The following is a 25,600-nucleotide window of genomic DNA, read 5'->3' as shown; positions in this document are numbered from 1 at the left end:
TAGAGCCTACAAGTTCTATCCAGTGTCTTAGATGAATCTGCATTTTAAGACAAATTACCTAACATGGTGCATTTCTGAAAGCAAAGTGTGAAGTTGTGCAAAATAATATTCAAGTTTGGGGTTTTTAGTGTGATTTATATTTCTCAGAAGACTTGGCTGACATTCATCCTGCCCTTTTCCTCTTCAGAACTATGAAGGCCACCACCTTATCGCCACCTTGCCATTTGGGACGCAAACCTTTAACCTTTTCACGGTAAATGCTCCATCATTTGCCTCAGTGCTCCTGTCGCCGTGGTCCAACCCCATCCAAGAAGCACTTTAAAAACTTTAAAAATTTTAAAAAGTGGTGTTGAGTGATGCATTGAGACAGGACTGAAGATGGGGAAAAGTGTCAGTCTTTGACTTTTAGAGAGTTAAATTGAGGTAGAATGCAGAAACATGGCATTTCTAATGGCTCTCAACCTTTTTTTTTTTTTCAGTGAGTCTGGGTGAGGGAGGGTGATGCAGCCTGTTTAAATCGCACCATGAATCCTGCAGGTGTGAAAAAAAAGAGTGGAAAGAGAAAGCCTTGAGGTGTTTTAAAAAGTTATAAAAGTCCCTACTGAGTTACTGAGGTGGGACAGGAGAAAGTCAAGGTACATTAGACATTTGTCTTTGTGGAAAGAGTGTGTGTGTGTGTATGTTTGTGTGCAAGAAAGATCAAGAAACAGAAATTTTTGTGTAGCTCTGTGTGTGTGTGTGTGTGTGTGTGTATGATAGTGTGTTTTCTTGTGCAAGAGTTCAGTGTTAGGGAGCCCAATGACCAATAAAGAGCGAATCCAATATCTCAGCAAATCTGATGAGTGGATGTATAAACATTTTGTATGTATATAAACCACGTGTGCACTTTTTTCCCACATTTGAATGTGTATTTAAAAAGAAACAATGTATGATGATGATGTTCAATCCTCATGTGTACTTCATACAAAATATCTTTTAAGAGGAAGTGAAAAAACATAGTACAATGGAGATGGAAAATATGAAAGGATGGAATTTGACATCAAAACAATGGATTTCACCGCATCAGCAATTTTATTTCATTTCTTTTCTCTGTTCACATTCACATGTTATATTTACAACACAGCATTCACAAACTAATTTATAAATGATCCATCCAACCATGCATCCATTTTCTTCCACTTATTCAGTTCAGGGTTGTGTGGGGGCTGGATAAGCATAAATGATTCATTTATATTGCATTTAATTTATTTCTTGAAAGAGTTAACTATGGGTGTTAAAAATAGCTGCTGCTGTGCATAATTGTGCAACATAAGGATGACTGCTATTGTTGAACAGCTGACAACAGATTCATTGAAAAGCACCATGTGTGCGCATGGTTTTATAAACCTGACAAACATAATGAATAAGTGCATTTGCTTTTGGATATCCAGAAAGTTTTAGTAAAGTTTATATGTGTACATATTGTGAGAATAAACGCACAAAGATTTAGCAGTGGGTGTTAGCTTATTTATTTTCAGTTGGTCTCTTTACAAGCAGCCACTTCATTGCATACTTCCCAGAACTTTGTACATTTGTACAGCTGTCTCATCATGATGTCTCATACTTTTGTGTGCCTATGCATGATACACATTGCCTGACAAATCCTTAGGTTACTACTGAAAATGATTTTCAGAGGCTCTCGTTGTCCTCCTCGCTGTGAAATGTAGCTGAGGAAATGGCTAATGGCAGAGTGCACAGGGAGAAAAAATGTCAAGCAATTTCATGCCTTTGTGCCTCCGATGGGGTGCCAAGCTGATAATTTAATCAGTAGTGAAAGACTAGCTTCACTCCTCCACAACTTTAGAAATTCCATCCATTGTTCATTGACTTGTTTTTGCAATGAAAAAAGAAGCACTGGAAACAAAAAATTACATAAAAAGACAGGAAATGAGAAAGAGAGAGGAGGGGCAGATAAGAAATGGATATGTGAAAAGAAAAATATGAAAAGGTTAAAACAAATGTGCATTGTGTCTCTCCATAAATACTAATACTCGTCCGTCTTACACAATATGAACAAAAATTTCTAATAATATCTTGTAATGCTGTTTATGTTTTTGATTCATGAAAACAGTAATTGTTAACATTATTGTACATTTCCACACTGACATGCTTACTTTCTTTATGACAAAGTAAGAGAAGTGACCTGCAGAAATTATGCCCTTATGGGTGCATCACCTGGAAACCACGACAAGGTTTCACTGTGAATATTCAACTTAAAATATACGCAACTTATAGAATGTGAACAATGAAAAAGAAAACTGGAACGCCTATATATAACTTTGCCTGTACACTAAAGCCCATTTCTCTCTGAAGAAAGTTTTACTTGTTTACGTGTTGGAATACTATATCTATATCTATATAACAATATAAACTAATTCACCCCATGAGAAAAAGAACTACACTACTGAGTTATTACAGTGCAAACCCACATGATTGTTTGCTGCTTTAAAAAAAAAAAAAGAACCCAAAGAAGCCTTGTTTTTCCTTGATGCCTAAAGACATAACAAAAGCAGCAAGGTGTATGCATTTGCTTCTCTCTCAAGACTAGACATAAGCTCAGAAAAACAACGTGACCGTATATGCTTTGGTTCATTATTACTGTCTCGGTATTCCAAACAGCAGAGTGTGACAGACAACACAGAGAAACATTAGAGTGCCTCACAAAAGCAATAAAAAGACTATAGTGCATTCAGTCTTTGTAATGTGTGTTGTCTTTAGCCTTCCGTGGTTCATTCCTTCTGTAATGCCACATTCCTTTTTTTTAATTATGAGTAGGCAACATGCTGACAACTGAAAAAGTAACCTTTTCTCAGATAAGAACAAGAATTTAGTTTCATAGGTCATATTCTTAATTTGATAGATCTGATAAATAATATTTAATTATCATTTGCTAATTGTTAAAATATTAATATTTAACAATTTTATTTAGTTTTATTTAATTTTACTATTTTTTTTAAACTGTTGGCCTTTTTTGTTTGTTTGTTTTGTCCTTAGCCAAATAGATGTCCTAAGAAGAGACACGCTGTCGTATACCATGACTGTAAAGCCCTGAGGCAAATTTGTAATTTGTGATGTGACTGAACAATATACATTCACTGAACCTTTGATACAAGGCAGGATGGATCTGTTTTATTTATACTGTTTACACCAAATTCTGACCCTACTATACAAATGTTACACAAGAAATCAGGACTCATCAGATCAGGCAACAATTTTCCAAACTTCTTTTGTCCAGTTTTGGTGAGCCTGTGTGACAGAAGTACAGCAGAAATGCAGTTTTTCCAAAGGTTTGATACATCGTTCATTCACAGATGCTTTTCTGCATGCCTTGGTTGTAACGAGTGGTTATTTGAGTTACTGTTGCCTTTCTATTATCTCAAGACAGCCTGGCCATTCTCCTCTGACCTCTGACATCAATAAGGTACTTTGCTGAGAAAAATGCTGCTCAGTGGATATTTTGCCTTTATGGACCATTCTCTGTAAACCCTTGAGATGGTTGTGTGGTGAAATCCCAGCAAATCAGCAGTTTCTGAAATGCTCAAACAAGCCCATCTGGCATAAATATCCATGTCACATTCAAGTCACTTAAACCATCTTTCTTCTGTCTGTTGCTCTGTTTGAACTTCAGGTGGTTGTCTTGACCACGTCTACATGCCTAAATGCATTTGGGGTGCTGCCATGTGATTGGCTGATTAAATATTTGCCTTAGTGAGCAAGTGAGCAGGTGTACTTAAGGAAGTGGCTGTTAAGTGAAAGTACAATGTCTTCATGTTTGGGCAAAAGATATGTATCTTTTTATATTTTCGAAGAAAAGTACATCTATTTCACATAAAAATAAGCCTTTTTAAAAATAATAATGTACTGTTATCTAAAAAAAGAAAAGAAAAATGAAACTCACACAGTTGCTTCTGTGGAGACAAATCATGTTAGCGGACTTAAGGCTCAGTGTGACAGCTGGAATAAGACATCATTTTAAGAGGCTACAATCCCTTGCCGCATTAATGACATCTGCAGCTATTGTATTTCAGTCCTTGTTATTCAGTGTGCCTTGCAAATGTAATCTTGTATTTTGTACAGATTGGATGAAACTTTAATTATCCCTATGGGGAAGCTGGGTATTTGCTGCAGCACTGAGAAATAGGTATGAATAGCACAAATGCAGAGCACTGAAGATAATTTGATAAAAACCTGTCACAGCACAACACACTGGAATTAAGACAGCTGATGAAAAGACAGGGTGTCCTCACCAAGGAATTTACAGGTCAGAGGTGTATCTGCAGTGTGTGACTTTGACTGTTAACATTGCCAGTTATATCGATGGAATAGCATATGTTGGGTATGAGACTGAATGTCACTTTGCTCCCATAAAAACTGATCAAGTGCACCTGGGATGGTACTTAATCCCACTGTTCCACTTTAATGTACAGAAAACACTGCCTTGACCTTTGGTAGTGACAATAAGAGCACAGCGTTCGGCAGAGTGTGTGTATTTATTGCGTTACAGTGGCTAACCAGAAAGTGATGATGTGCTGAATTTTATTTAAAATAAACACATATTTACAGAAAAGAATGCATCACATTTTCCCCCCTTTTGGTGCCAAGAGAATTCACATTTTTTTTTAACATTATGAATACATTTTCCTTTTTGCACTGCGTTATTTTCAATTCACTCTTGACATTTACTGTATAGTACCTTTTTATATTCAGTAATTATAAAAATGCATGGTAAACAACTGAGGTGAAATAAAAAACTTTTAAGTCTGTTTAGTAATAATGCAGATGTATTAATGTGTAATAAGTTAAGATGACATATCTTCTACATCTTTCAAGGTTCAGGGAACTCCAAACCCGAGTGGTAATATTTAATACAAAGTTTTAACTAAAATGGATATCACTAGCAATATGCATTTTTCTTTCAGGCTTTATGGAAAACTGATTAAAGAAAGATATGCTTGATGGATTGATGAGGGAAAGGAAGGAAGGACTCAAAGCAAAGCTACACGGAGAGTATACTTTCCTCCCCCTAGTGGACAGGAAAAGAAGACATGAAAGAGAAAGTGCATGAGGAGTCAATCCAAAGCGTGGGGAAGAGAAGAAGGAAAAAAGAGAATGCTTTGAAATGGAGAACAAAGATCCTCAAAAAAGGCAACAACAATCATAAGATCAACTCTGTACTTAGTTTTCTTCATTTCTTTGCCTCATTGCCTGCCCTCCTACAGTCATGCTATCACTGCTTCTCTCATTTTCCCTCCTCGTCCTTTGCCTCCTGGCTGGATTCTGGCTGTGCTCACTCTCTTTCAGCTAAAATGTACAAACAGAGAAGTCCTGGTGGTAAAATGCCACACCTTCCCACCTCTTCATCTTCCTCTCTTCTTCTTATATATTCTTTTTCAGTCTTACATGCAGTATTTCAACATATGCATGTTATCCATAGCAGCTGAATTTTTGCTTTAAGAGATTTTTTAATTTAAGGCTATAAGAGTTGTTGGTAAGTAAAAATGATCTTGCCTGCAATTTTGGGGAATATATTCCTCTACTTCCTCTATTCTCACTGAACATTCCACTAATTTAAACATCCTTTCATTAAGTAATTTATTTTAAAAAATGTATTTACATGAATCTTGCCATGGTGACAATTTTTAATGTACATCCAGTTTGTGTTCTGTGTGTGTGTGTTGTGTGTGTGTGTGTGTGTGTGTGTGCGTGTGTGCGTGTGTGTAAAACAAAATCCACTTTTTCTTCAAAATGCATCCCAGTTAAATATTATCACTATATCACAATCTAAATATTAAAATGAATTCAAAGTCAAGTTGTAAAATTCCATAAAACAGTACATACTTTAGTACTTGTTGGAGGGCCTAGTGCAAAAATGTATTAGCAGTAGCTACATGGGATCTCAGAGGGCACATCCTTCACAGAGGCCAATGCCCTATTCTGCAATTTCAAGCCAACCGAATATGCAGAAAAATATCATTTTTTCCCCCCCACATGCTCCACTACTTCACCAAGTTTCATGAAACTTAGCTTGATAGTGTTTGCATAATCATGCTGACAAACAGACAAATTACACGGTAGTGATCACAAAGATACTAACTTATTTTTGCCAAGGTAATGCAACCATTTTAAATTTTAGTTCTACTAACAGCTACATAAGGGCTGATACCTTTCAGAGTCCCAAGGCTGATTTTTGTCATGATGTCTTCCTCTCATCCTTCTTTTTGCCTTCTTTTTAAAGAAATGTATTCTCCTGCATTGAAATCTCAATCATGAACACAATAACTTTTGTATGCATTTAAAGTTTTTGAATTTGTGATGTCTGTGATGTGCATTTATGTGTGTGTAAGTTCAGTAATTTCTAATGTTATGTATTTTCTTTGATTTCAGTGTCTAGCCAAAACAGCCTCTAGCCATTTGTAATAATTTTTATCCACAGTGGAACATTTGGCTCTGTCGCAAAATCAGATATTAAACACCATCTATCTTTGAAATCCACACATACAAATGCACACACACTAAGCTGCTTGCACTGACACACACACACACACACACACACACACACACACACACACACACACACACACACACACACACACACACACACACACACCACACACCACACACACACTTAAATTTCATGAAAGGGAACAGATGTGTTACAATATGGTGAGACTGTTGAATATTTACTTGTTGTTGCTGTTGCATACCCCCCCAAGATGTCTACAGCAGCAACCACTGATAAACAGCAGTTGATAAACAACAATTAACAACAATTAATCAGTAAAGACAAACGACAGTACAACATTGTTCACAAGGAAATGCTCCAAAGCTCTGCCGCAGAATAATAATTAAAAAAAAAAAATGCTCTAACAGTTAGAAAGGAATCCATGTTAAATAAATACTGCACTCTTCATTTACAGTATAGCAAATATAAAGCAGAATGTCACATTTAATTGCCTTGTTTATATAAGCTTTTGACATTTGGCACAGGTTGTGGTTGCCAGTGGTTGCTGGAGGTTGCTGGCAGTTGCTACATAAAACTGGCCACAAACATGTTTTGAAGCAGGTTTAATTTTGAAACTTGTTGATGGTAATGATTAAGAGTGATTAAGAGAGTTTGTACACAAGTTGGTGTCTTCTATCCAAACTAAGGGCAACCAAAGCAATCACAGGGAGTCTTTTGGTGTAGCTCCCTCTTTGCAACTATTTCACCTAATGAGAATCAGGAACATCCAGTAACTACCAACCAGTTGGGGAAAACACATTTTTCACTAATGACCTGTGGCTATCAGGGGGTTGCAGACTGGGGCTTTCGTTCTGTCTCACGCAATAGTGTGAGACAATAATTTACTGACAGGAAAAAAATCCTATAGAAAACCAACATTATTTTTCCCCTAAAAATACAGCTGTGCTTGGTAGTGGTGTACGATACTGCAAGATCTGGTATTGTTCGACACCAAGTAAATACAGGGCCAGTATCGCCAATACTGATACCGATACCAATACTTTTTAATAATTACTGTATGAAGAATTTTCATGAAGTTTAAGTGTTTTGTGATTTTCTTTTCTTTTCTTTTCTTTTCTTTTCTTTTCTTTTCTTTTCTTTTCTTTTTTTTACTTTGGATCATCAATTAGTTTAAAACCAGAATAGAATTGATCATTCAAGAACAAATTAAAACTTTTTTCAGGTAGTGTTCAGAAAGTATAACACAAAAATGTAATTAAAAAATAGCCAAATTGCGGGCCAGAAGCAGGGGGCGGGGCCGGAAGTGGCCCGCGGGCCGGGAGTGCTTTCAAATGAATTTTTTTCCCAAGTAAAACTTAGACAGTCAGCTCGCATCTTTGATGAAACCGCATCACTGCTTACAGGAGAGAAACTTAAGCTAAAGTATTGATCTTATTACACTAGTATTGATCAACATCAATACCAATCGATATTATCGATATTTGGATTGATCCACCCACCACTAATGCTTGGGGGTCAAAGATTTATAATAAGAGCTCTACACATTCCTATCATATTGTTTCACTGCCTTTAGTAGTTTATTATTATCTTGATAGCATGGAGTAACTGACATATGCATGAGTGGAGTCAGTCCTGTTTCCAGCAAGTTGATGTTTGCTTCATTGTGAGGTATTTACATGTATCCTGAGTGTGAAAGGCAACACTTATCATTCTTTAGTTGGAAGGAGCTGGTGAGGAAGTTCACGCTCCCATCTCATCACATACTGATGCTTGATAAGGACTCCTTGTCCAAAAGCAGGAGTCCTAGCTTCTAACGTGGGCTTTTATCAGTAATTATATACTGTACTGATAAAACTTATCTGGCAAGATGGTAACCCACATGTCAAAAACCTATGCTAAAGGATACCCAGTGCAATCAAAAGGGGATGCCAAGAGAAAGAGTCTTGACCACATGTCAAATTGTAATTAGCTGGCAGTGACAATGTGTTTTCTTAGCTTCAAACAGCTATGACCATGAACTAAAAATCTGGGCTTCAAACTTGCTCTGGCACTAACTAAAGGTCTATGGTAGTGACTTTCAAGTAACAACAAATTTAATCAGTACATTGCCCCTAGCCACATCATTATAACATCTGACTCTCTTCTACAATCTTAGGACAACTTTTTTCTGAATGCCATTAGTGTTGAAAAATAAGTACTTCTTCAGTTTGTACAACATGGCAATATAACCAACATACAGAAATTCAGATATATTATGGATTGTTCCCATAACCATCCTCGCTTGTAAATTGGCTAGCCTTCCCTGTCTCTGTTTGTTCTCAGTTATTTCCCTGTGTGTCTAATCAATAAGAAATGGATCACAGCAGGGCAGGGCTAATTGTCTTTGTTGTACCAAGGAAAAGAAGGTGATTGATGCATCCAAAATTCAATCACAAGACAGCAGATTGTAAGTGTATGTGTTGTCTTTAAGGAACTCAAAAGTAGCCTTTGTTTACCTGATTGTAACAACTCTAGTGTTTCAGAGAAAGGCTTGGGGTGGATTGACTACTAATGCTAATGCTACCCTAACTGAGAGGACACCTCACAACAAGTCACCAATTCTGTTATAAAATAGGCTTCATGAACAAAAATCGAATAATTTTGATTTACAATCAGCTACACAGTTGTAGACAAATATTATCTTTCTCTGAAGACAGCACTGCTTGTGGTGGTCATGATTGAAAACTTGAAAATAATTTATATAAGAATACAAACAAGGATGAAGTGAATGCAAACAAAGTATTATTTTCCCGACAAACTTTCAGTTAACCTTTGTGTCAAATTAACCCAATGTAAAACAAAACAAAACAAAAAATGCTTTTGACAAATTGTGTTATTGTTGCCTTGTGATCTTGCTGGACAATTTTACGAGCTTAATGAGTTCACTGGTAGTCACTACAAACAGAACACCCTCCAATAAGGATTGAAAGAGAAGAACCAAGAATCAGTCACTGTCCCTAAATATTTCTATTTCATCTACAACTTAATTACAGCGCCCATTAATGAGGACTTGTTGGTGACGACTTTCTGCTTGCTCTGAAATCAAAAATGATTTCCTTCATTTACTCAGCATTAAAATGAAGAAACTATCCTTTACCATGTTGCCAAAGCATAAATCATTGTCCCTCATGTTTGAACGTCTAAGATTGTTTCATTGTTTTTCAGGTATGATAGAGTTTAACTGGATGGTCTTAACTGAGGTTTACAGTCTTATTGTTTCATTAACAAGTGATTCTATTTGCTCTTGAGTAAAATTATGTTACACAGACCCTTGAATGGAAACAGAAATTTAAATCTGGATTAATTACAACCTGTTTTCAAATGTGGATAGTGGGTTGCCTTTTCTATTTGTGAAAAAAAGTTCTCAATCTGCTGACATTTTTACTCTGTCTGGAGTGTAAAGATAATAATTGCATAATTACTGTTAGCTCAAAAGAAAAATCTTTTTTTTTTTTTTTTTTTCAAATTTGCAACTGTAACATGGTACCAGTGCAGTAGTATGAAAAACCATTGTTTTCAAAGAGCTTTTTAATTATTTGACATCTTTAATGCCAGTATAGTAGATAGCGTTGTGTCTGTTGTTCTTGTACATAACTTCATTGTGTCCTGTGCCTGATGAACTTGCTGCCAAAGTCTACTTTTTAAACTGCTGCCTATCTTATCTTTTCTATATAATCAATTCTAAATAAAATCCTTTCCCATACCCCTTAGCCTGACAGGGCACTGAGTTCCACTGCAGTCTCCTTCACTTTCTTGGATGGAAGGGTAGAGATAGATGTATCGAAATAAAGCAATGCTAGGAAGAAGGCGCACTGAGCACAAATCCTTTTTCAATGCCCTTGTCTGAGTTAGGGCTAACTCTCCCTAGGGAGCTACCTCATGACCCTAGGACTTGGGCAGAGGAGAAGATGGCTCAGATGGTAGGATAAGAGGATGAAAGGTGTACAGAAACAAGGAGATATTGACTGCAGCAGCTTGTTTCTCTCTGCTGTGGAGCCAACTAGATGATACTCGAGACCAGCAGTAACCCTGTGTCAGCTAGAATCCGCATGGTAATTTTGCTGCATTAGACTCCTTCAGACTTTTGGTACATTAATTGTTAGTGTATTTATTTATTCTCCATTAAATTTAAATTTGTTTGATGGACACAATATTTTGACAAATTCCCATCTGGGTTTCAGTCAAAATCACAGCACAAGAACTACAATACTCAGAAATTAATAATGGGTATAAATGCTCTCGATTATTCTATTTTAGATCTGCTTGGCTTATCTGTGGCATTTGACACCACAGATCGAGGCATTCTCACAGAGAGATCACTGTACTGATCTCAAGTGGTTTTCATCAAACTTATGACCAGACACCTTTGAATTCATATTAATATCCATATGTCTACATCTGCTCCTCTCCCATGTGGGCTTCCCATATGTCAATTCTTGAATCTGTTCTTTTTTCTTTATATATGTTTCCCCTGGATCATCTACTTAACATCTTCAGTGGTGTTTCAAACCACTGTTATGCTGATGATACACAACTATACCTTTCTGTTAAGCATAAGTACCTTAACAGTCTTTTCTACCTCACTGACTGCTTCACTAATATTACTAATTGGATGCCTTTAGATTTCCTCTCAACCTTGGCAAAACTGGAGTTCTTGTGTTCAGCCCTGACAGCTTCTATAATGAAGTAATTTACATCTGTCCTCTCTCCATCACTATCAGATCATCTGCTAAGACTCTTGGCATTATTTTTGATGGGCATTTGAATTGTGAATGACCTTTCTAAGCTTCTCCAGTCTTGTCTTTCATGTAACAATCACTGCAAAGATTAAACCTTTATTGTCAGTAAATAACTTCAAACTTTTAGTACACACTTTAACTTTCTGTCTTTCTGTCTGGATTACTGTAACTACCTTTTCACATACATTTGTCAGTGCTCCCTAGCCTGGCAAATGAACTCAAACTAACACCCCCCATGCCACCAGATTCCCATCAATTCCATTTTCTCAAGTGGACCTAAAAGCAGATCACAGCAGCCTCCCAGAAGAAGAACCAGTCAACATCACAAAGGCATCCAACAGCAAGTCTCCAGAATGGGAATGACATTTTTTTATATAGCACATTTCAAAAAACTCAATGTACTTAATATAAAAGATACAAAATATAAAAAAACCTATGTAGGTCTACTATGCCTTAAGGCAATAAAAACAACAAAACAAACTTTATAAAGAAATAAAATACACACACACACACACACACACACACACACACACACAACACACACACACACACCACACACACACACACACACACACACCACACACGTGCCATAGATGCATTATTGTGAGAGAAAGTAATTAATGCAAGCCTGTGAGAGTAAAATGTTTGTTTTTGAATGTTAACCGCAGTTCTAAATGACCTCGGGTCAGCGGGCAGCTTATTCCAAAGAAGAGGACTACAATAAGAGAACTCTCCCTCAGAACATTTAGATCTAATTCTGGAATAATTAAATATCTGCACCTAATGACCTGAGAGGTCTAATCAGGTTATGGGCACTAAGCAAGTCAGAGATGCACTGGGGAGAAGCACTCAAACCACTGAGCTTTATGAACTATAAGGTTCCTAGTCATCCAATAGTTAATGTCACCAGTGCAACGTGTTATTTGGGAACAGGCATTAGATCATTAGAAGAAAATGATAAACACAACTGTGTACAGTCTGCATAAGAATGGTAGGATGTATTATGATTTTTTAAATACATAGAAAAAAAGAACCAACTTTATTTATTTATTTTTTACAAAAGTATCCCTTGAGGCTAAAAACAGAAGGAAACCAGAAGTTGGATTTAAATTGCAAATGCACACATACACAAAAAGTCACGGAAATACTCACCAATCAAAACTTTAGAAGTACTTCAAAGATAACAAGCAAAATGACTTAAGTTCTGTTATGGCTTGATTTCAGTTGATTTGATCAAAATGATCAGCTGTAAAAAGATAGGTTTGGTCTTGTTTTGTTTGATTAAAGCCTTCCTCAGATGATGGCACTGCATAGAACTTTTTTTTTTTTTGAACTGCAGTTGAGTAGAAACTCCTCCTGACCACTACAACCACACTTATTTAGATTTTTTTCTTTTGGGCCTGGACTTGGTCCTATTTGATTTTTAAGTGAAGATATTTTGTGAGATCACTCCTTACACCTTGACCTATGCACTTGAATGCCAGTGAACATTTGTGCCTGAATTAAGGCCAATTCCTCTAGTAAGTGTTGCTGAGATATCCCATACACAAAAACTACCAACCCATCCTTGTAAATACAATCACTCAGACTTGCTGAAAACATGATGCCTTAGGTCAAGGCTAGCAGGCATAAAAATACAAAATATCAAAATAGGAATACTGAAAAACCAAATATTGTCTACAGTATGTTGAATGCAACTGCTACTGACAAGTCTTTTTACTGTGCACCATCATACATTAAACATACATACTTTCAAAGCAGTGACATTTGCAAAAAGTTGGTACAAAATGAGTTTCTATTATGACTGCTGAAACAAGTAGTGGTAATAGATCTCATTATCTGATTACAGATATTGATTCACTGGAATATAGAATATTCAGCTGGTGAAGCTTATCATTTGCTAAGGCAGAGCCATCTTACTGAGACTTAATCAACACTAAAAATGAAAATGAATTTTTGTAGACAGTCATTCAACAATTTTGCCATTTTACATAGCCATCCTTGTTTTTGTGTGAGAAATTTTCCCATCCATCTAAGGCTGTGCTTGTATTCTTGTGGTTTTTATAGGTAAAGCGCTGCCTCAGCTACATGCTGCGCTGATAATGAAAAGCAGTTTTCTTATCACAGTGACTCTCTGCTTCTATCAGTAAACTGTACCAGCTACAGCTCTTAAACATTTAGAAATTCCCACAATACAGTCAATGTGCTTCCACCAGAGGGGAAAAAAAAACCAAAACACATTCACCAGTTTTTTCTACAGTTACTTTCTCCATTTTCAGTTTGTTGTTGTTGTCAGCTGCATACAAATTGCCAGTCCCAACTTCCTTTTTCACGGTATTTAGTCAGTCAGTGTCATGAATGCTTTTATAAGATGTTGAACTTAAAAAGCTTAAAAAGATGCCAGGCACAGCACTTTTTCCAAAGCAACTGTTTTCCGTTTCCATACGCTTTAAAGTGGAAATGCAGTTTGAAAAAAGCAAAAGTGTGGAAACATGGCTTAGAGTGGTGAACACACTAAAGGCTTTGAAAACACACAGCATAGCTTTCCTTGAGTGTTCTCTGGCAGGTAGGCTTCTGAGCATTTTGTTTCTGTACCACTGGCATAACCCAGTTCTTGCTCTTGTGTGTCGTCTCTGTAGATGCAGTCACATCTGCTATCCACTGAAAGCGTCCTGACGCAAACAGCGCAGACAGAAATCTTTACTGCGTTCCACTGTGGTCACTGTGATGGCACTTTACATGACTTCAAGTTTATCAACAGTTACTTCAGCTGTGGCTTAGCGGTGGATTGCAAATACAAATGCTACATTTTTCCCCTTTTGATCATAAGATGGCAAATTTTAAATATAGGACTGTAGTAGTGAGCAGGTACACATTGAATGTGCCAACTTCATGCTACAGTATGGATCTCATCTAATCTTTCACCCATTTGTGTTGTCTGCTATACTGTATTTCTGTCCACAGGAGCTAAGTTATTCACAAATGACCATGTGTGTGCATAAAATATTAAACTTCAGGCATTATATACTAATAATTGCAGATATATATTTTTTATTGACAGGGATTTCTTGACCTGCATTAATCATGAAAAGTGTGTACCATATAGTTTTTCAGGGTTTCCCTCTTTCCCTCTCTCCCTATCCTGCTGTTAAACTGTAAGATAGATCATTAGCTTTAAATAGACTTCAGTCTGCTCATTACATATCCCATTTACCTTCACTGCAGAACGCTCTCTTTTCATAACAATAATGGGTGATGGGTGGGGGACACATTTAGGAGATGTGAAGATGTGGACAAAGATATGATTTGATAAGAATAAAAATACTGATACTTATAACCAACAAGGAATTCAAATCTTGAATAAAAAAATGAATTAGGAATAGAGAATCTGCATGTCTCTTTGTGCGCTGATACCCTCTCTAGCAGTAATGTGAAAGATCTGCTCATACTGAATACACCTCTCTGCTTCAGCACTTTGTTTCTTTCCCTACCATTTGACAGCTAATGATGGCACAGAGGGGGGAAGTATTTGAAGCATGTAATCACCCTTTTTCAGTGTTATTTTTCTTTGACTTCCATTAACCCTTCAGTAGATGCAATGAATAGTCTGCGCTTTCATATGGCTGAACTGCTGTGTGAAGGTGATAAATGGTTTCACTTCATGCATGCCATATATACGTGTTTTATGTGTGTGTGTAAAACTAGGCACTTTAATTGCGTGGGCTGCTTTTATTTTGGGTTTTAATGCTATGTTAACGTTTGTTAATTGTATATGTGTTATAGGAGGTGCGTATTGATGTTTTTAGTTTATGCCATTGTGCTGTGTGTGCATACGTGGGTAAATGTGTGTGCTAATTGTTTTCAGTGTCAGTGTATTTACAGTACTGTTTACTAAGGTGACACTGATGATGGCAAGGTCACTTCAAGCAACACTAATGCATTAAGTGTTTCTTAACAGTGATAATTTGTTTCATGAATATCCTGTTAATTACACACAGTGTGGTAAAACAGCCCAAATGGATTTGCTGTGTTGAATTTATAACATCACATGCTGGCTTACTTTCTGTTTTCTTCACCTCCATCACAGGTTTCTTCGCCTTACTCGTCTGCATTGACCCATCCATTGACCCAGTGTTCTCAGTCCTCCTTCTCTCAGCGTCTTTCTATCCCCACCCAACCCCACCACTTCCCTATATCACTTCTCAGTTTCCTTCAGCTAATCTAACTCCTTTTAATCTAGCCTCACCCACCCCAGCATTCCTCCCATCTTCTCTGGTCTCTTTTGATTCCCAAGAAATATGGTGGCCTATTTCTTGTGTTACAAATTTAGCTTTGCATCCAACTATATTGTCCATCTACCCCAAAGTTGGGACGAGAGAAACTAAAGACTTGAAATAAGGCTGGCAAAATGAATAGCGCTAAAAAGTAACGGCCGGAGGAACACTTTGCAACTTAATTAGGTTACTTAGCAGCAGGTCAATAACATGATTGGGTGTAAAAAGAATATCTTGGGCAGAGTTTCACTAATCTGCAAAAAAACACAACTACAAATTGTGGAACAATTTTCAGAATAATGTTTCTCAATGTAAAATTGTGAAGACTTTGAATATCTCATCATCTGCAGTACATGATATCATCAACAGATTAGAGACTCTGGATAAATCTGTGTGCAAGGGTCAAGGCTTCAGGCCCTCAGGCAGCACTGCATTAACAACAGGCATGATTCTGTCACAGGAAATCACTCCATGGATTCAGGAACACTTTCAGAAACTATTGCCTGTGAACACAGTTCACTGTGCCATCCACAAATGCAGGTTAAGCTCTGTCATGTAAAGAAGAAGCCAAGTGTGAACATGGTCCAAAAATGCCACCATCTTCTCTCTGTCAACCTTGTTTAAAATTTACCAAAGCAAAGTGGAAAACTGTTCTAAAATTATTTTAAATGTCATAGATGTCCTCCAGAATAAAGAGTTGAGGGTCCATCCAGCTTATTATCGGTGCACAGTTCAAAAACCTATATTTCTGATGGTATGTGGGCACATGGAACATATGCCTCCATCCAGACAACATTTTTATAAGGGAAGGCTTTGCATATTTCAGCAAGACAATGTTAACCTGCATACTACATGTACTGTATTACAACAGTATGGCTTCGTAGTAAAAGAGACAGGGTGATGAACTGGTCTGCCACCCAGCCCTTTCACCAATTAAAAAACATTTGGCACATCTTGAAACAAGAAATACAACAAAACCAGGATTGCTGAATAGCTAGAATCCAATATCAGACAACAATGGGACAACATTCCTCTCCCAAAAGTCCAGTAACTGGTCTCCTCGGTTCCCAGAAATTTATGGACTGTTGTCCACAAACGGGGGGATACAGGGCCAGGTTTACACAGCAGTAAACCTTGCCTGTCCCAACCTTCTTGAGATGTGTTGCTGACATCAAATTCAAAATGACCTTATTTCTTTCTTATACCTTTTCTCAGTTTAAATATTTGATATATTTTGTGTGTTCTGTTGTGAAAAAAATATGGGTTTGTGAAATCTGCAAATCGTTGCGTTCTGTTTTTACATTTTACACAGCATCACAATTCTTTTGGAATGGGTGCTGTACCAAGCAAATTTCTCATATTTGAAAAGTAATTTTAGCTGCCGTGTTATGTCATCAGTCTGCTGTTGTCTTTTAATAATCATTACTTCTTAAAGGCAGACAAAAAATTCTAATCATGCAATTTTTTTTTTAGTTAAAAGCTGGTCTCCTACTCTGATTCAGTATCTTTAACTTCTTTATACTGCTAATGTAAAAGAAAGGTCATTATTTTGCACTCTGTGAAAACTTGCATATTTTGCTGTATCCCATTATCTGCTGTTGTTACAGCTTAGTCTTCCTGCCAGAGCTGGTTTGATTTTATCTATTCTTCTAGAGCCTAAGTTCCATCCTCTCCTTCTGCCTCTCCTTATTTCTTTCCCCCTTTCAACCTCTTCTATACTCTCTCTCGCTTTTCTTCTGTCTTTTGACTATTCTCTTCATCACTCCTACCTGGCTTTCTTCACCCTCTACCTGTCCTATTTAATGTCTAATCTCAATGTTTTTCCATCAAACATCATCTGTCCAGTCAATTATATCTCATCCGGAATCTCTAATGTTTCCACCGTGCCTTATCTCTTCTTCAGTTTACATCGTTCCTCTCTGACTCAATGTCTTTCACCTTCTCCCGCTCTGTTTGCTTTGGCAAAAAGCCCCTTCAGTCTAATCCTCTCTGACAATTCCCAAATGAGGCTAAGACACTAGTAATAAAAACACCTGAAACTCACCTCAGAGGAAGGTATGAGAAAAAGATATGCAGCTGGTGTGACCCAAACAAATGCAGTGGCAAAGGGAGCAACACTTGCAGGTTGTCATCATTTTGATTTTCCTTCATTCAGTTAGTCATTCAATCTGCTTTCTGTCCTCCAGTGCCCTAACTCTCTTGTCATTTCAGACTTTGCCACTCCCAGCTGTCTGTCTTTTCCCACCACAGTCACCTGATCTGCCCCTTGTCGCCATTCAACTCTCAATTTTACTTCACCAATTGCCATCTTTCACTTGCCAGATCGTGACTTTGTGCCAAGTGCAAATGCTTTCTTTTCTTTTCTGTTTATTTGTTTGTTTTTCGTTTTTGTTTTTACCTTGGCTGTGATTCACTTATGTCTGATCCCTGTGTCTGGTTTGCCTGTCAGTGTCTTGCAGGTAAAGTTTGTTTTTTGCCTTAACTAAACAAGAACCAGCTAAAAAGGAAATATTTTAAAAAATCTATTTACATTTATTCCGTCAAAATTCACAAAGTGCTTTTGCATTTAAAGTTCAACTTCATCATCAGCCTCATTGTGATCTTTTGAAATTTTATATAGGAATAAACTCGGTTGATATACTTTGCACTACATGTGTTCCGCGCATGTATCAGAGAAACACTCCATGTAGTTACAGCCTCACCCTTGTTCACTGCCTCCCAAAGGGCTTTTGCTGTCTCTTTAAGGTCTGACAAACTGCCAGTCAGCAGCATACATCGTTCTGCAACATGCTATGCTGCTACCCGTCACTCACTTAAGTTTTTAAATAACACCACATTTTCACTAAATTGTTATTTGTGGTGTTAGCATTAGCAATTACTCACAAAAACATAGGCTTCATGAATAATAAAGCACAACTAAAATATTAACAAGGGAAATTTATTAAGAGGACCAATGTGCCAGACTGCTTGTCTGACACACACCGATACAAATGCATGCTCACAAAATTATTTAGAGTACTTACTTTAGGTCCTGGAAAGGTTCTGCCCTTACATGTGATGTCTCTACAGAATGGCTGAACACTACTCCTTCATTCCCTGTAGAGAGAGTAAGAACGACTCACAAAAAAGAGAAATAACCACTGAACTCTTGAGTGTTAAACACAACACAATCTTGCGTCATATTCCAGAGTTTCTGTGTGAGAAATTATGTTCGTATACGACACTATTTCCAGTAAAAGCAAAGTACCATTGAGTTGTCAGTGTTAGAAAGTATGAATGCGAATGTGATGGATGGAAGGCAGGTAGTACATTCTAATTTAACTATTGAGTGACGCTCTGTTTCGCGATGTAAATCAGATCTGACTTACTGTTTTAAATATTTAACCACAGGCATCATATTTCTCTAATCTTAACAAAGTCATTTGTAGCATTTACCCATATTTCAATCATCTTTTTGCAATATGTTCAGTATTTTTCTGATACTGTAGGTTAATAAAAATGTTAACCAGATGACTCGAAAACAAAATTTCCTAATGCAAAATACATGCAAGCATACAGCACACATATAATTCTTCCTGCTAAGAAAAGGTTGGCTCTGATATAATGCAATGTTTAACCCCCCGTGTCCAGCAGCCACCTTTGCAGCTGTGAACAGATGCTCGGTCTTGGCTCTTGCTGAGACCACAGACAGCATGTTGGAATCTCAACACTGCTGCAAATTTAATACTGCATGAAGCTGTCTTTCCCATTGGCAAACACACAGATAAGAAACTGCATAGTCTGAACTGTTTGATACTGAAGCAGCATATGCCAAGTTTAATTCCAGAAGATTCAAAGAGGTCGTGTAGGTAGGATGAAAACCACATCTCCAAAACGGTACAACTGAACCCTCATAAGACCTAAACTTGGACGTTATTGTGTACTGTTGTATTTTTCAGTAAAATCTCACTTTCTGTGGTTCATTCCAGGGAACACTGCAACTGGCATGTCTATGAAACTGCCAAGTAAAGGAAATAATGGGTAAAATGGCAGTTGAGGGCAAACCTTGTTTTGCGTTGTTAGTCAACCCCTTAAACATGCCCCAGCTTTTGGCTAATATTACTTTTGCATGTTATTGCTACTCTATCTTTTCTGCTATTGTTCTGCTCTGCTGTGTACATGAAAACTTCACGACCTTGTTTGGTGACACTTGTTCTGGCACATGAAGTACTTTCAAAGCAGAGTCAGTGCACTGGAACCAACAATTCACACTGGGTTTACAGTTTCACACATGGCAATTGAGGATAAGCTTGGTATCACTTCAGACTTGGTGCCATGGTTCTGGCTTGCACTTGCTGATTCATTATCTATTCACACCTTACTACTGCAAAGAGCGGCGATATGTGGAAATGTTATGCATCTTCATTAAAAAAAAATATCAATCTATAAATCTAAAATATAAAAAGTAGCACAGCATAACCCAGCAGATCTCAGAGCATGAGCTGAATAAATGATGTGTTCATATTTGTATTCTTTGCACTGTACACACTCTGTTTGCTCATCTCCATCAAACAGCAAATGACAGCAACAGTGACCTATAGACCTCGATCTCCTCACCCTCCCCTTGTTCCTCTGCACACTCATTCTTTCAGAGTGCCTCTAATGAACAAATTACTTAGGATGGTGAGTGCGAGTAGTTTGTTTTTGTGGGGATGACCCCCCCCCCCACACACACACACACAGTTTTTTTTATCTTGTCAGCTTCTATTTGATTTTCTGACTTTTAATTATCAAGAAAAAAGGAACAAATAAATGTGAAACAGACAGATGATATAAACCAGGAGTATTTTCACCTCTTACGTTTCAATTTTTCACTTTAATCAAAATACTTTCCCCCTAGTGACACTTGCATGCCTTGCCACATATTTCTCTTCCATCTGCCCCTTTCCCTCTTCTGTCAGTGTCTTTTTTTTTTTTTTTTTAAACTGTCTTGCACTGGCCCCGATCTCAACTCTGCTAAAACTGCTCTGCTTGCTGACCCATATCTTGTTTGGCTGCACTCATCAAGATCACTCTGTTTAACAGCTTACACTGTGTGTACGTGTGCATCTTCATGTAACCTTGTTACTCAACATAAATGAGTCGGAGTCCACTGTTCACCACTAAAGACAATCATGAAAAAAATAAAAACAATTTCCTCATGAATGCAGGACAGCGTCTGGAAGTCTTTCAGACTGTGCACTTTACGTTTAATATGTCATAGTATAGTATGCAGGTACTGCCCTTATAATTACAGGGAAAAGATAATAATATTACTATTATAACTCTATTATAACTATAGAGTTATCAGTCAGATCTGTTGATTATTTAACAACAAACAAAAAACGTAATATTACCACACAATCCTGAACCCCACCCACCCACCCATAGAAGGAAATCCAAAACAAAACAGCAAATAAGGGTAACAAATAACTGTGTGTGTAAAGTGTGTTTTATGCTCTTTATGTGTATCCCTACCTGTGACTTTGAGTTTCTCAGTTCCGATGCTGATCTCTTCTTCATCTGCAGAGAAAAGAACTCTCTCTCCATCAGCATTCCTCACCTCAAACCTCTGACACTGAGCCTCCACCATTTCTGAACCTGAGACAGTGTGAAAAACAGAAAGTGTCAGGGTTAAAATTTAAATATATATATATAAAATAAATACTCACAGCTCATAAAAGTTACCATCCGGTACCAATCTGTATATATCCAAAACACCTAAAAGAATTGTTAGTTTAGCTTGAGAAACCACAGTGATTTGAACTTTGAAGTGAACTCTTGCAGTAACTGCACTTTTCTTTGACATGAATAGCCACGTCTTGGTTAGAGGTCTTCATGAGTATAAAAGAGAGAGAAAGAATTTCAGTGCTCTTTTCACACTGGGAAAGGAAAGGCAGGGAAAACACCAGTGGAGTAAAACAAAACTACAGCAGACCTGGAACGTTAAATGTAATGTCAGTGCAGGTTAGTGGGTAGTGGGTAGGAGGGACATTGTGCTCTGGAATGGTGCAACAGAACCATGACTAGTGTGAGTATAGCCTAATCCAATCCAGGCTGCTATGCCATGTTTCAATGGTGGAGACCTCTTTTACTAGCTCACCTTCACCTTGATTAAGCATGTTTTTCTGTGTGTGTGTGTTTGTATGTGTGGTGGTGGTGGTGGTGTGGGGCACTGAACCTGTGCTGTGAGACTCACATGCAGCAAACACTGCTGTCTCCCATTTCACTGTTGTGCATTAAAGTTTCAAGTGAGTAGTTGAAGAGTGCCCTCTCATTCCTTTTTCTCTCTGTTTCTCTGTGTGCATGCCACTCTTTTCTCCAGGTGTCATGGTCTTAAGGCAGAGTTTGGCTTCCTAAGGCTGAAGTGCTCTGCTAGCCCAATCCATGGGTTGGCTCAGAAAGGATTGCCATGAAGTGACATTTAAAATCTGTAAACAGGCTGTCACACTCCCACCTCTACCATCACCAGAACACCTTTCTCCCCTTTCTAGTTTAGTGAGGAATTTGAGTGCCACTAAAAGCGTTTAAGATTGTATGGCACACCAAAGCAAAGAAATGACAAAGCTGTGCACCTGAGACATAGTCACATTCTAGTCATTGATTTCATGCACAAAAACTAAATGAAAACTAGGATCACAACTAAAGTCATTCAAATGCTGGCGCTTTGAATGTTAATGATAAACTCATGATAAGAAGTTACGTGAAATGTAAGTCATGACACAATTGTCCAATGACTTTTTGCTCAGTCTAGCTTCAGTTCACCATCTAACTAACTGTCTCAACTATTTCCGCAGTCTCCAAAATGGTTGTACACAAGTCAGAGTTTCTGTATACATGCGCATATTCTCCCATCATATTTGTCCTTTTAGATCCCAGGTGTGAAGTGGCATGTACATTTTAATGCTGTTTTTTGTGCTTACGCGGTGGTTAAAATTAGGGCCCAGATGTTTTCTCCTTAATTATATTTCATTATATAAATCAAACATTTTCTGCAGTTTAAACTCTTAGGACCACTGCAGGATATCACATTGGAATATGTAATGTCATATCTGTGGCAAATATGACAAGAGTGAAGCTGTGTTTCTTTGTAACAGCTTTTAATCTATGAGCCAGTGATATAAGGAAAACCTGTTTTTATTTTTAAAAAACCCAGATTTTTAAATTTATATTTACTTTAAATCATTTGAAAACATTGCCGATTACCAATATGGTGATTTTATGTAATGTAACAAAGAAGGTGTAAATAGTCAGACGAGACTGTATTGTATTTAGAGCTCACCCAGTCACTATTCATCTTGAGAAATATAATTTGCACCTTAAATTTAATTTTCTTTTATGAGTTTGCCTTGAGGACAAAATATCCTTTGAAGAGAAATGTAGAGTGTGACAAAGACAATTCTGAATACCTTGAATACATTTTCTTTGAAATTCTTGATAAAGTTTATACATTGTATGAAAGTTTTCCTTCTGTAAAAAATGTATATGTAGGAGGGAACAATTAGCTCTCATAGTTACACAACAAAATGTCAAAAATAACAATTATTCTAATGTCATATAAACAATAATATTTTCAATATGTGGCAACTTGACCAAATATTGACAGTATAAAATGTTGACAGTATAACATACTGACAGTATAAAAAACCAGACAAAAATGCTGATATTGTTCCCAATACTTAAGAAACAGTAACCAAAACCAAAAAAGCTACTTAAAAGTAGGTTTTTAAGAGAGATTTAAAAATCTGAACAGGTAAAGCTGACAAATAATTGGCAGTTAATTAGTCGGCTTTATGGTTTGAATACTTGTCCCTTCATTTTGTGATTTGGCCGGTGATTGGATAGCTTTCCATTCCTGCTGACTCTATAAAGAGGTTTTTTTGTCTCTGTTTCATTTGCCTTTCTTCAGTGTCTGGGCACACTGGCTATTTTGTGTCAGTTAGAAAGTCAGAGTGCCTTGTCAGTCATAATCAAACTTTATTAGCACTTATCAATCTGGGATTGAGCTTTTTCTCATCTTGCTCTGACTGCCTTTATCCTGTCCCACTCCATCTCCTTAAGCGTCTCATTCCTCCAGTGACTGTGTGAAAAAGCAACTGAGGTTTGTGTTGTCAAAAGCTCACCCCAAAGTGAGGTGTGTATGAGTGTGTTACAAATACATCCAAAGACTTCGCAGATAGAAGGGAAGTTGACAGTTAGAGGTGGGAGATGCATGCTGAGATAGGAATCAAAGGATGGAAAAGGAAGGTTTATGTTTGAGATGGAAAGATGACTAGAAAATGATGCTAGTTTAAATTGGAGATGTGCTGTGCTAGTTGCTGTCTCAAGCATCTAGCTAGTTCTCTCACTCTTCAGCGCTTGCTCTACAATACATCTTGTAGTGCCAATTTCCAACATGGGCACAGGTCAGCATATTTCCAGAGATTTGTGTTTTATTCAGAGAAATTTCTACTCCTGTCTCCTCAGTAGGGGTGTATGAAAGAGTCTGAAATTGTAGGAGATGGGAAAGCTGAAAGCTCAGTGATTGTGAGAACTTGGCAAAACTTAGTGAAAAGGAAATGGAAGGAACTGCTAATATACCTAACAGACTGTAGCAGTGCAGCTGCACCAGAAAACACAACATGGAGGTATAACTGAGATTATAGTCTATTTACAGCTATTGACAATTAGCCAATGTTAGACTTCTGTTCAAATAGGGAAATAATACTAGACAGAAGCAGTTTCCACAGAGGAAATTCAGGAAATTGGCTACATAAACTGGGCATGAAACCTGCTGGTGTCTTTTAGGCCGTGGTGGTGGTGATCAAGTGATGAAAAGCAACCACTGATGAACTGGTGGATGAGATCTGAGTCAACACTTCTAAGAAAATGATAAGAACAAAGTAAGAAATACTTTGTGACAGCAGTGAGATGACAGGATTTCAGAGTTTGCTAGAGTAGTTTGGTTTAAATGAAACAGTAAATGTGCCCAGTGATATTAATGCTGGTTTGAAGTAAACTTAATAAGAAAAGAAAAAAAAAACATACATAGTGACATTCTAAAGCTCTAATGTGACAACATGATAAGACAAAGTAGCCAGAGGTTATTCATTTCAAATGATTGCTTAGAGGACTGATAGCTTGCGGAGACACCTCTACTGACCAGTCATATTTTATGCAAATCAAAAGAGATGTGGTGTAGCAAAATAGTATGGCAGATGTGTTTGTGTGTTTACTGTAACTTCTTTTCTGCTGTAAAACCTTTTGAAATCAGTTCTAATTGATGTGCCACTCAGTGACCCTAAACTGTAAAAATGAAAGAAATGCTTATTAAAGATGTAGTCAGTTTTCATACATGTTCTTAGTGGTTGTTAGGACTGGCAGCAGCATAGGTGCTAAAGCATAAACAAGCACTTCTGATTATTTCCAAACACTTTGAAATAACATGAGCTTTTTGCATTAACCTGCTAGGGTATTAGCCAATGCTATTTCTTTTTTTCCTTTAGTGGTGTGCTTGCTTTTTTCAGACTTGTCTCTAAGGCCTCGGGTAACAAACAGAAGCATCCAGTGAGGAAATATTTTAGTTACAAACAACATAAGGAATAGTTTTCTAACTAGCTAATATATTTTTTGCTCATCTTGTTAGTGATCCCAAGCTAGAAAATGTTAATTTTGTGTAAATGAAGTGCTTTTGGACAATTAATTTGCTCCTACAAATGTCTTTCCCACTGATAATGCTAAAGTAATTCTGCTGTCACCAATAACAGCACGACTCCTCGTTAGGCAGACATATTAACTGATGCACTGATTTAAATAATCACTTCCTGACAGGATCTCCTCTGTTGTCACAAGTGCCTCCCTCAGCAGGATCCTTCAGCAATAATAATGCTTAAAGAATACCTCACTGATGAAAAGAGGTGCTACAAATGAAATAGTGGAAAAAAGAAGCAGTGCATGTGTGATAAGTGTGCTCCTGAGTCATATCTGACTTGAGAAAAGACATTTTAATGTTGAGAACCATGGTGAAACAGCAATTCCTTGAGTTGAAT

At 37.3% G+C, this 25,600-nt stretch overlaps 1 protein-coding gene across 3 annotated transcripts in view; it reads right to left on the bottom strand.

Annotated features, from left to right (window-relative positions):
* sgcz (sarcoglycan zeta) overlaps nt 1-25,600 on the bottom strand; it is a 180,922-nt gene that overhangs the window by 40,254 nt on the left and 115,068 nt on the right. For 2 of the 3 annotated variants that reach the window (XM_030738415.1, XM_030738422.1), the window contains 2 exons: nt 21,051-21,173; nt 18,578-18,650 (listed from right to left, as the gene is read on the bottom strand). In XM_030738415.1, the coding sequence (XP_030594275.1) occupies nt 18,578-18,650; nt 21,051-21,173 (196 nt within the window). The remainder of the gene's footprint in view (nt 1-18,577; nt 18,651-21,050; nt 21,174-25,600) is intronic. The other variant, XM_030738431.1, reaches the window with a different exon arrangement.

Source organism: Archocentrus centrarchus, chromosome 1 (assembly GCF_007364275.1).
Source record: "Archocentrus centrarchus isolate MPI-CPG fArcCen1 chromosome 1, fArcCen1, whole genome shotgun sequence".
Classification (NCBI taxonomy): domain Eukaryota; kingdom Metazoa; phylum Chordata; class Actinopteri; order Cichliformes; family Cichlidae; genus Archocentrus; species Archocentrus centrarchus.
The sequence above is the reverse complement of the archived record's forward strand: the minus strand, read 5'-3'. Positions and strand labels throughout refer to the sequence as shown.